At 35.8% G+C, this 12293-nt stretch overlaps 1 protein-coding gene across 5 annotated transcripts in view; it reads left to right on the forward strand.

The window, feature by feature from the left end:
* CASK (calcium/calmodulin dependent serine protein kinase) overlaps positions 1 to 12293 on the forward strand; it is a gene marked incomplete at both ends in the record, with an annotated part of 204646 nt that overhangs the window by 148989 nt on the left and 43364 nt on the right. For all 5 annotated transcript variants that reach the window (XM_080613241.1, XM_080613243.1, XM_080613244.1 and 2 more), the window contains 2 exons: positions 8469 to 8546; positions 9886 to 9966. In XM_080613241.1, coding sequence (XP_080469367.1) covers positions 8469 to 8546; positions 9886 to 9966 — 159 coding nt within the window. The remainder of the gene's footprint in view (positions 1 to 8468; positions 8547 to 9885; positions 9967 to 12293) is intronic.

The following is a 12293-nucleotide window of genomic DNA, read 5'->3' on the forward strand; positions in this document are numbered from 1 at the left end:
CTTAGCACTTTTACCTCTGACATGTGAAGGATCTGAATTTACAGGGTAACTGTATAGCACACGGTAGTTTCTGTTAAAAAGGTATACATTTTACAATAGAGCTAAAAACTGTTCATAGCTCATGTAGGCTGAAGGTTATAAGTTAGTCCCTTGCAAAGAAATAGAATATACAAGTCAGATACTACTGAACATCTTGACACATGACCATGAGGTCTGAACCAGTATAAGCATGTGTCTTTGAATCTGCTTTTAACTCTATCAGTTTAAAAAAATAAAATTAGATCTAAGATTGATTTAGAACACTGTGAAAATACTTTACTTTCTATTGAAGACTGTAAAAAGCAATGTGCCAAGTATGATACAGAAGTAGAAATATTTCCTTTATCATTTTAAAAGCTAAAATTGCTGCTTGTATATATAGCATATATTCTTATACTAGCAGTATAAGAACTACAGTTAAAAATGGCTACACCCACATATGTAAACACAGTGGATTTAGAGTATTGAGCTGCACAGATTTGTGTAGTCTTAGTTTCAGATTGAACCTTGTGTGATTTCCCCACGGTTCACAACTGCCTGCAGTTTCACTACAGGTTTGTAAAGCTACAAATTTAAGAGAATTTAAACTTGGACACATTTTCACTTTTTTAAATTTTTGATAAAAAGATAGATACAACAGATATCCCAACATTTAGCTACATAACAAAATGGAAAAAACATACCTTAACCTTTCAATGCAAGATTTGGGTGATAAAATATTGAGTGGTAACATATGTAATGCCATTTGGCATCTTTGCCTATTGCCAACACTGGCAAAGGGCTGTATGGTTTCCTTCCAACTGTCTGCTGTCTGACAGTTTAACCCCCTGGCAGCTAAGTATCATGCAGCTGCTCACTTATTTCACCACCACCTTACCTGCCCCCGATGGGATGGGGAGGAGAATCAGAAAAAGGTAAAACCTGCAGGTTGAGATAAGAATAGTTTAATAATTGAAATAAAGTAAAATATAATGACAATAATAATAGGAAAAAGAGAGGAATGAAACCCAAGTGGTACAGTTGCTCACTACCCATTGACCAATGCCCAGCCCATCCTCTAGCAGCAATTGGCAGCTCCCGCCCAGCTCTGCCCAATTTCTATACTGAGCATGGCATACTATGGTATGGAATACCCCTTTGGCTCATTTGGGTTAGGTTTACTAGCTGTGCTTTACCCACCTGGCTTCTCTATGCAGCTCCTCAATGGCAGAGCATGGGACACTGAAAAGTCCTTGATTTAGAGTAAGCACTACTTAGCAACTAAAACATTGGTGTATTATCAGCATTGTTCTCAGACTAAAGTCAAAAACACAGCACTGCACCAGCTGCTAGGAAGAAAATTAACTGTCTCAGCAGAAACAAGGACACTGTCAAGTAACCAAATTGCTACCAGTACACAGACCCTGTGAAAGTAATGAGGAGGATTTCTTTCTGGGTTTCTTTTTACCCCTTGGATTACTATGGAGGCAATGCATACACAGTTCTTTGGCTGTGCACTTCTTTCGGTCTGGGGGAGATGTGTTTTCCCTCTGAAAAGATAACTATGATTTTTCAGGGTTCCACCTTTATCAGACAGATCATAGAATCATAGAATAGTTAGGGTTGGAAAGGACCTTAAAATCATCTAGTTCCAACCCCCCTGCCATGGGCAGGGACACCCCACACTAAACCATGCCACCCAAGGCTCTGTCCAACCTGGCCCTGAACACTGCCAAGGATGGAGCATTCACAACCTCCCTGGGCAACCCATTCCAGTGCCTCACCACCCTAACAGTAAAGAATTTCTTCCTTATATCCAATCTAAACTTCCCCTGTTTAAGTTTGAACCCGTTACCCCTTGTCCTGTCACTAGAGTCCCTGATGAATAGTCCCTCCCCAGCATCCTTGTAGGCCCCCTTCAGATACTGGAAGACTGCTATGAGGTCTCCATGCAGCCTTCTCTTCTCCAGGCTGAACAGCACCAACTTTCTCAGCCTGTCTTCATATCTGTCACCTTTTGTCCTTTATATTCATCCTCAGTAGAATGAACCTTGATCATTTGTGCTTTACTGAGATGCTGCTCTGGCAACTCAGTAGGACCACGGCTGACAGGCAGTGTTTGTTGTCACATTGTTTGCAATCGTTTGCAGAGGGAATTGTACTAATACACAGAGAAAAATATTTGGCTTGGTCTAGGTGAGTTTCCTCTCTTCTCTTCTTCCCCCTAATAGTTAAGTTCTTGATTTAAAATAAGTGAAGAAGCCCAAGTGTGGGATGGTTCCAAAAAAAAGGAAGCAGCTTGAAGTTGAAATTCCATAGTGTTGATTGACTTTACCTGGCATAATTTTTTCTTACCTGTTGTTTTAGGGAAAGACATAAGAAAATCTGATTCATTTCTGACACAGGTAGCAGCAAGTGTAACTCTATTCTACAAGCAACACATTACGAATATGTAAGAATGCAGATGACTTTTAAAAGCAAATTACAGTTGGCCTACATTTTGCAGATAAGTGTTCCTCTAAAAATCAAGAGTATGCATATTTCAGTTCTATCACATAAGTAATCAAAGTGAAGTTCAGAGTTCTCTTTGCTACTGTAAGAATTTTTTTTACATAAAACATTATTCATATGTTGCATGAATGTGAATATGTAGAAAGAAATTGAGTATTTCAAATTAACATAATCTTTGTCAGGGTTACTGAAAGTCTGAGTGCCTGAACTAACAAGTTGTAGTGATGGCAGCTGTCAGTTCTGTGGTATGACAAAAGCAAATATTTGTCTGTTCAGACAGAATTAATGTACTGCTTCAGACTGTCTTGTTCTATGAATACTGTGTCAGGGAGACTTCATTTTAGCAGATTAACTACTTCCTGAAGCTTTCTATTGAGTTAACTTTGTTCACTGCTTCATTGCACAGCATTTCACAGTGTAAGGAATTTGAATGCAAAGGTTTATCGTACTGCTATGATAAGTGTATTACACAAAGAATTTTGAAGCTGTGGAGAGCTGAAACCTGTAATGCTTTAGAGTCTAGAAAATAGAGTCTTAAAGAAGTTTCAGACTTTTATACAAGATGGGATTACAATGTGTGCTGTAGAATTATAACATGCATTATAAATGAATATTAGGTCACTGATGGTAACAGTGGTAACAGTGAGCTTCAGACACAGACCTTAACAGTGAAAAACAGGAGATTTAAAAGAACAAACTGTCTTTAAACAAAGTTGAAGATAAAGCCCCTGCTGACTGTGACCTTGTTACTCAGTGTGTTTTTCAGTAGGAATTGTTACCTTCAGGGATAAAGGAGTAGAATCCCAGGGAAAGAGGCACCCATAGGAAGGTTACAACATTTTACACAGAAAAGAAGAAATGAAACAGAACTGGTGGAAGAAAGAATAAGGTGGTCTATCAAACATCTAATTGGCTTTTTAATTTTAGCACTTCTTTGATATTGCTGCTTGTGAATATTATTTCATTCAGTAGATTGTGGATTTCTTTCAGACTTGCAGCACATGAAACCTCTGGAGTAAATGGAGATCCATGATAGGGAGCTGTGAAAGGTAACAGCAACAAGCCTTTTTGTTAGTAAATGTTGCTGTGCAAGGGGCAGCACCTCCCCCCAAGAATTTTTAGATGGTACAAACCTAAAACTGATGAAAAACAGTCCTCTAATCTCACTGTATTGTATATATTTATATTGTTCAGAAATCAAAAATCAAATATATAGTTACATGTTTTAATGATTATTTTTAGATGTTTCAATTTGGAGATTTAAATACTTGAGTTTGGCAACCCAGTATCTGTCTGTCTGAATTAGAATGGAATCCTCAAAAAACATGTGTTTGTGTTGAAAGATCATAGGGGTTTATGCTCTAGCAGTTCAGTAGCTCTTGTTTTAACAAAAGCTTCCCTTTAGCATCACAGTAACTTCCAGATTTTGGATAAAATACTTGCTGATTTCACTGTGTGATCTAGCTTTGATTGCATTCAAGATTTGACCAGACAGTGAGGCTAAATTTCTCCTAGTTGTGACACATCTAAATTTTTCAGTTGACATTGAATGGGGGTTGTGTTTGGGCAGTATCATGACTCCTCTTACAGGAAACAGTTAAAAAGGAATTTCTGCACATCTGAAAAACTAGTCAGAAGAGACGAGTTTGTTGTTTTGTCTCGCCTGCCTGATTGTGGATTAGGCTTTGGGCTGTCTGCTTTTAAACATCAGAAGAAACGAGTTCCCTTTATACAGATAGAAGACAACTCCTACGAAGTTGAGCAGCTGATAGTGACACAACCTGACTTCTTGTGGGTATTCTCTTCATACTATTTGTGTTCTAGCATGCAAAACTTAAGCAAAATGTGTCTTTTTAAGAAGCAGTTTTAGTCTATTAATTAGCTATAACGTCAATTAACATTTGTTATATCAGGTTTTGTTAACATCTCTGTTGTGATTGTTAAGCTTTTCTATAGCAAGCTCTTTTTCTGATTTTCTGTGTAGCAAATGCAGAATTGGTGCTGAGAAGTGAGACTGAGAAGCAAAATATTCAGAAGTCTTGAAATTCTAACCATTACAATTGCTGTGGCATTTTACAATTATAGTTAATTATTATTAGAAATTTTCAGTTATATTTATGCTTATTGCTGAGTGAAATTCTTGCCGGTTGGGCTCATGGGGTGAGGGGCAGCGTTATTTGCTGGAAAATAAAAGGAAAAAGAGAGCCCATCATTAGGGCACATAGAGACTTTACTCCACTGAATGTCTGTTGGTATTACATAGAAAAACATTCTGTTGAGGACAGTGAAGAATGAACCACTTTATTCTGTTCCATAAGAAACCACATTTGGCATGGTCCTTGAAGGACTTAGAGTTGCAGGGCTGCTGAAAAACAGCAGCATCATAAACAGGCTGTGATTAAAATTGTGTAGCTAACTGCACATGTTAATATATTCTGTACCACAGGAGTATATGAGACTTGGCTGTAGATGTCATTAATGTTTACTTTAATCTACGAGGTGTGCAAACAGGTTTCATTCACAATTTTCTTAAACATTTTGTAAAACATTCAAAGGTGTATTAGATTCTTATGTCCAAGGGAACAAATATTCTTCTTAATGTGTCAAAATGAAACCTCTAAATTCAGGTGCCTTCAGAGTCAAATTATAGAGCTGCACATTTCTTTTTCTTAATTGCTTCTGCTCCAGCTGTTGTTTAAGTGCAAAAATACTTGAAAAGTGTTGCCAAACAATCTTTTTTTTCAAAGATTGCAAAGAAATTAGGAGTGTTCACCAGTTCTGGTGCATTAATGCATAGCATAAGCTTTGCTCCTCTTGCCAGATTCTGCTGATTCTGACGGAAAACTTCTAATAATCTTCTGTAACCAATAAAGACTAATTATTGTTAATGAGTTTTTTAAAATAGGGTTCATAACATAATGCTAAAAATTCTGTCCAGACTGCACATACAATTACTAAAATTGGAAATGAGAGATACAGAATAATATCCTGGATGTGTCCTTCTGTTTATATGAGTACATACCAAACAAGACAGTTTAGAACTAGATTTATTTTAGTGCCCAAAAAATTCTGTGAAAGCATTGCTGAAATGGTATCTTGAAAAAAATTAAAATCTAAAGCAAATACTAAGAGGTACTAATACTTCCTTTGTTTCTGGGTTTACTTACTGTTACTTCCTATGTTTTTAAAGGTGTGTCTTGGTTGTAAGCTAAAAACTTCATGAACTAATTTGAATTAGAGTATACCATTTCAACCATGCCATGTTTTAATTAGGAATTCACCATTTAAATATGCATTTCAAGTTGGAGAGGTTCCAAGTTTCTTTTCAGATTTATTGTGTGTTTTGTTTCCTTCTTGCTTTTTAGAGTTAAGATTGGACAGAACTTTAGAGAAAAACACATTATGCTCAGGGTAAATGTTATGTGGTGTAGGCTGTTTATATAGTGTTTCTATTAGACTCTGGAATGAATGCCTTCCACTGTAATAAGCATTGGAGGTAAAGTACCCAACAAGATTGCTTAGAAGAGATCTGCTTGTGCTAGGGAAGCTACTAAAAATACATTCTTTCTCTAATTGAGGCTGTCTTCTACCTCCAGAAACAATGACTGGATCCTGTGTCTTGGGTAATATATAGGCTTTAAGCCTAAATGCAAATATGAAGGTTTTGCTTTTAAGTGTCTTTAAGTGTTTTAAATGTTTTTAAGTGTTTTTAAGAGTCCCTCCTAATAGGTTTTTCTTTTGAGTGCTGTCAGAGTCCCTCCTAATAGTTTGATGCTTTGGAAGCAAACCTCAGTAAGTAGCATTCCTTGAAGATGAAATTTAAGTGCCATGCCTCAGCATGAGAAAATAAATGCACCCTTGTTTAGTCTGAACTTTGCCTTGATTTTTTTCTAAACATTCTTAGAGGCACTGCTTTCTACTGTCCTTTCTGCCTTCTTCCTAGTCTCAGAAGATAACTCTCCCATGATAGTGAGAAAAAAAAATGTTTCTGTAAACTACTGGTTCTTTTGAATCACAATAACAGCAATTTGAGTCATCAGCAATTTCAGCAACTTAGCTTTTAAACAATTGCTAGAAATAACTAATATTTTCATGCTAACTCTTATGTAATTTCATTAATCTTTTCTGTGATTTCTGCAGTTTCATTAAACAGGATGTATGTGTGAGTCTGAGAAAAATACACTCAATAGTATTCATGTTGGGTATCAGCTCCTACTGCACTTAGTATGCAGTACTTAATGCAGTTTCTTAACAGGTGTATGAATGTGATACTTAACAATTTGGAGTTGCTGGAGTTTGGGTATGTTTTCTTTACTTATTTAAGAAAAGGAAAAAACAAATAATTGTGTACGCAGCTATAATGTCTCCTGAACTACAAGATAGCAGAAAGCTTGTAATTTAAAGACTTCACCAGTAGTCAATGCTGCTTAAACTGTTAAGTATTTTGGCAGCACAAGGTGAAGTTGTTGGATGTGGAAGAAACTGGTTTAGCTTGACTGTTCTATTTTTCCTCTTTATTTATTTGCATATGGACTTGAAATGTTCAGCATGTGAGATAGATTGTTAGAGAACACAAGGAAAATTATGATGATGCTATTGGATTGCATTTATTGCAATTTGCATCCTTTCTAAAATAGAATAGTATTTCACATGAGAAATACAAGAGAGCAGTTCTGCAGCATGACAAGATTCCCTTTTTCAAATATCCGAGGTTGTCCTTAGCCAACCCATGCAGTTACAAGCTTCTTCAAGCAAGCTTCTGAGCAACTCTTGCTGAACAGCCTAAATGGGGCGTTCTTGTCAACTCATCCTTTAGGGATGCCAAAGGTGTTAAGAGTCCCTTGTGTATTTTGAATCTTTGTTTATGTACACTACTTTGAATTTCAGTTGGATTTTGAGTATTTCCAAAGTTGAGAGGCTCCACAACTTCCCTGGCAACTTGTTGCAGAGTTTCACCACCCTCACTGTGATAAAATATTCTCTAATATCCTAAAAATAGTTATTTGTGTCTTTTTTCTGTCTAACATTTCAAAGAAGTCATCTAACATAAATAGGAATAATTACAAGCATGTCCATCTTCATATCATTTGAAAAGTAAGCCAAAACATTTTTATTTGAAAATAGTACTTATTACAATGCCTTTTCGTTCTTAAGTATCGTTTATTCCTTTGAAATCTACACAGTCTGTTAGGTTTGTATGAGAGAAAGCCTGTAACATCTATGTCTAATTTGAAACTGAAGACAGATCTTTCTCCTATTGTATTTTGCATAGTTAGGGGGTTTTAAAAGTTTTTTCAAAACAAATAATTAACATGGAAGGTTTACAATTTCCTATTTAAATAATTTGGCATTCTTCTGTCCAATAGGAAATCCTAGTAAAAATAAAGTTACCTTTTTTTTTTTTTGGGAGCACTCCTTCTTGGGAAGTTTTGGTTTTCTCTTCTAAGATTTTGGCTTTTGTACCCTTCTGTCTTCAAGAGCATTTTCCCATATTCTGAGGTTTATTTAAATTACTGTTTGGAATGTTTGCTGCTTTGATTTATTGAGACAAGCGCAATATGCAGAATAATTTGATTTTATAGCAGAATGTATGGCTCACAGCATTTATTTGAGATTCATAGGATCACTTCTAGTAGAAGAATAAAGTTTCTGTAAATCTGTGGAAAAAGCATGGGAGGTTTGCAGAATCCCTTAACCTCTTGAACTTTCCCATGTCATCCCATGAACTTTGAATCTATGGCACTGTTCAAATCTGGAAATGTTTAAAAATGAAAAGCCAAAACCCTGAGCTGCTAGATTTTGTATATAAAACATCTGTGGCTCATGCAGTTTAACAGTCATCTTAATTTCGGTAACGTAAGCAGGCTATTGTTAGCATTCATCATTACTTTATGTAAGGTAGCATATGATTTCAAAGGTTTGTTTTCCTTTTATTTCAGCTTTATGATAAAATAAACACAAAATCTTCACCACAAATCAGGAATCCTCCAAGTGATGCTGTACAGAGAGCCAAAGAGGTAATGGCTTTAAAATTTTTTTTTTTTTTTACTTTGAAAGTTTGATTGTATTTCAAGTGAAACATTTTTTCTTCATTAAGACGTCGATACATATTTTGTTGTATAATCTGAATTCTTTCCGAATTCTACTGTTGCTTATTTAAGTTACATAAACGTGCATCATTGAGTTATGTCTGTGTTACATACATTACTCAGTTTCATCATTTAACCTTTGCTGCAACAATAGCAGCATTAAAAGGAATACTCTTGTTGGGTAAATGGGGTACCTTTCATATTCAGTTTATCTGCAGAAGTTTCATGTTTATATGATTAAGTCACAAAAAAAAAAAAAAAAAAAAATTTCCAGGTATCAGCTCTTTAAATTCAAAAACTAAGTTTCTCATAGGTAGCTCTAAGAAAAGCAGACCTAGAAATGCAATGAAGGTGGCCCATTTGACCAAAGATAAATAGACAGATATTCATAAGTATACCTGACAGACAGTATTTTGTTTATTTATTACAAGTAGTAAAAGCAAAATAGCTGTATTATATATTATCAGTAAAAGTAAGTACAGTTCTTAAGGGTAGTGTCAAAGGGAAACACTGTTTATAGTTCTATTAAAACAGGATGAACGGGAAGACTTTAAAACAGTGTGTAGTAACTGAAGTCACACTGATAGAGAGCCTGAAGTCCCAGTCTGCAAAATTTTCTGGAAGTTAATCCTGAAAAGTGCTTCCAGAAGTAAATTACTCTGCTTTTGTTTTCCAAGTAGTTGCATGTGAAACTAAAGGTTTAAGTATCAGGTTGCAGGCAAATGGTTTAAAGCTTATTTACTTCCTCTTCCTTCCCCCAGCGATAAGCTGAAGTATGGCTCCGATTTTATAAAATTTGGAGCTTGGAGGTGAGATAGCAGATGGACTACACCTACACTTGATGTCTTTAACAATCTAATTTGTGGGAGAAAGCTTTATGTGTCTTTTTAATTCTGCTTTTAAACTGATTATTTTAATAAATTGAGATCGTGCGTGAAAGTAGCAATTGGTGGTGGTGATGTGTGTCTTCTATTAGTGCTTCCTTTCTGATTCCATATATTTAGCTGTTGGAGGAATACTTTCAATTGAAAAAAGAGTAACTGTTTCTTTCAAATTTCTACTTTAATCTCTCTCAGAAAGAAAATCAAAATGAGGTATTTTATTCTCTTGGGGGGGAGCATATTCTCCTAAGTGTTCTCCTGTCAAAAATATTCTTTTGTATATTCTTATAGATATTCTGACTGATCAGTGAGGGTTTTCATTTGTTTGATTAATAGCTTTATTTAAAAGAAAGTTATCATGGGCATTTCTCCTGCTTATTTTGCAGGTATTGGAAGAAATTTCATGTTACCCAGAGAACAATGATGCAAAGGAGCTAAAGCGTATTTTAACACAACCTCATTTCATGGTAAGCAAATGCTACTCTTCTTGGGCTTATTTTTTATAATATTCTTTACATTAGAAAACTTAAGTTCAGTAAGTTCTCCCTAAAATCTGCAAGTGATGAAACTGCATATAATACAATATACCTATTAATAAATATTTCTGCTGGCCTGGCAAAATAGTTACTGCTACTATTGGTCCTCATTACTGTGCTGAAAACTGTCAGCAGTTTGGACTAATCTAATTATGGAACAATTTCACTGTCTTTGGGGGAGCTGTGTTGCACTTAGAAAGAAGAGCAAATCCTTCTGGATATGCATAGGCAGAACTGGGATCCTTATTTTTCTTTCCTTCAAGGTCTTGTTAGGGTAAAGGTGAATGAATTCATTGCAAAATAAGTGTTTATTCAACACTATTTTATGATAAATCAATAGCTTCTACAGTCTAGTTACATATCAATTCCTACAGTGTCTGTTTCACAAACCTGATTTGTTGGCAGTAATTGTCCTAAGTTCTGGGATGTGACTGCTTAATAACTTGATTCAAGTTAGTGAAGCCCAGTCTTTTCAGACTACTTAAAGGATTTCTTCTGTTTATGCTGTGGATGAAATTCATAAATTCAAACATAAAAGTGTTTGCTTAAATGTGCTTTACACTATTGTCAGTTTAAAATCATGAATTTGACTTTTCCTTACACAAGGGTTATATGCAGGGGGCTTTGTGGAATTTGCTCACCTGAAAGCTGAATTACAGTAAGTCTGAAGGATAAACCTAATTTCCAGGAAAGAGTGAGCTGAAACAAACCTCATATTCAGGTATAAGATTAAATCTGGATAGCTGCATGTCCCAGTGTGTTCTTTTGATGGCCACTGTAGCCTTGGGTGCGTTTATTTTAGTATTTAAAATCAGAGTAAGAGCGTGTTTTGAAGTGATTTTCCTCGTTGTCACCTTATAGTGCTTTGGCTTGTGTCATGTAAAGGCCCCAGAGCATGCAAACTAGACTCCTTTCAGATAAAATAAAATTCAAAGATGTACTCCAGAAGCCAGTGTAATCCAGCATCTGATGGGCATTCAGTCCACAGGGCAAGACAGAAGCTGGTCAGAAGTAATCACTCCTGCAATGTGTTCAGTGTGTACTTCACATCCTAACTAACCCAATTGTTTTACTTGTGATTCATTCCTATTTCATTACGCTAATTGCTAATGCAGACATTGGCTTTTTATGTTGTACTCAGCAACACAGATATTTTATTGCCTGGAGATGATACCTATCCTGAAGTCTGTAACAAATCTGGTTGAATACTTGGCAGGAATACTTGCTTGAAATAGAACATAAAACAAGGTGGAATGGTACTTAGTTGTATTGTAAGAAATATTTAGGAAAAAACAAAGGGGGAAGGAAAACACCCAAGAATAATACTTTCTGCTACTCTACTTTCATTTGATTTACCTTTTTTTTTTTCTTTGCATAATTACCACACAGTGTTGATAAAACATTAGGCACTGGGGAGAGAGAACATTTTTTTAAGTATGAATTATTTTCAGAGTAGGCATCAATAAAAATGATCGTGGCATATAAAAGATTCGTGTATCAAATCAAACAATAGGAAAAGTGAGCTGGAAATAATCTTTTACAGGTATCTCTATTTACACCTGATATCTTCCGAAACATAAAACCATCTGTCAGAATTCTTTTGCTGCAATTTTATGAAAAGTTGGGATGGGTTTTTTTTATATGGAATAAGCTGCAAATCCATAATGAGTATTTTTGCTGAGGAATAATTTCAGTAAGTTAGTCTGTGGCATCCCAAGCTAAACTGCTAGTTGATGTAGTCACATCCCCTCTCCACATGTTTCATCCTCTCCCTTGCGCTACACTTTGGTACTGTACTGTGCCAAACTAGTAGAAAACTGCTCCAAAAAAACAATGATCCATTTAGCAAAAAGATTTAGGGACAACTTAAATGCTGCCAGAGCCAGAAGAAGCAAGGGAACAAACACACAGTCCAGGCTAGGGAGGATATAAGCTGTAGACACCAAAGACCAAAGAGTCTCCAGATGTCAGAGGCAATCCCATCTTCTCCCATCATTCCCAGTCCTGCTTCTGGATACACCTCTTGTAAGGTTGCAGACCTTACAAAGTTGTTCTTCTCTATCATGCTAAACTTTCTTTCAGAGCCAAAGCCTTTAAAATAGATACCATTATGAAAGGAAATAATTTTATAAAACAGTATTGTCAGCCTACACTCAATGTGTTTACCAAACACTGTACAGAGCAATACTCTGGTTAGTAAGGTGCTAACCAGAGACTGAAGCATGGAGGCTGACGCAATAAGGTGTAATAACTAGGAT

This window comes from Psittacula echo (assembly GCF_963264785.1).
Source record: "Psittacula echo genome assembly, chromosome: 3".
NCBI lineage: Eukaryota > Metazoa > Chordata > Aves > Psittaciformes > Psittacidae > Psittacula > Psittacula echo.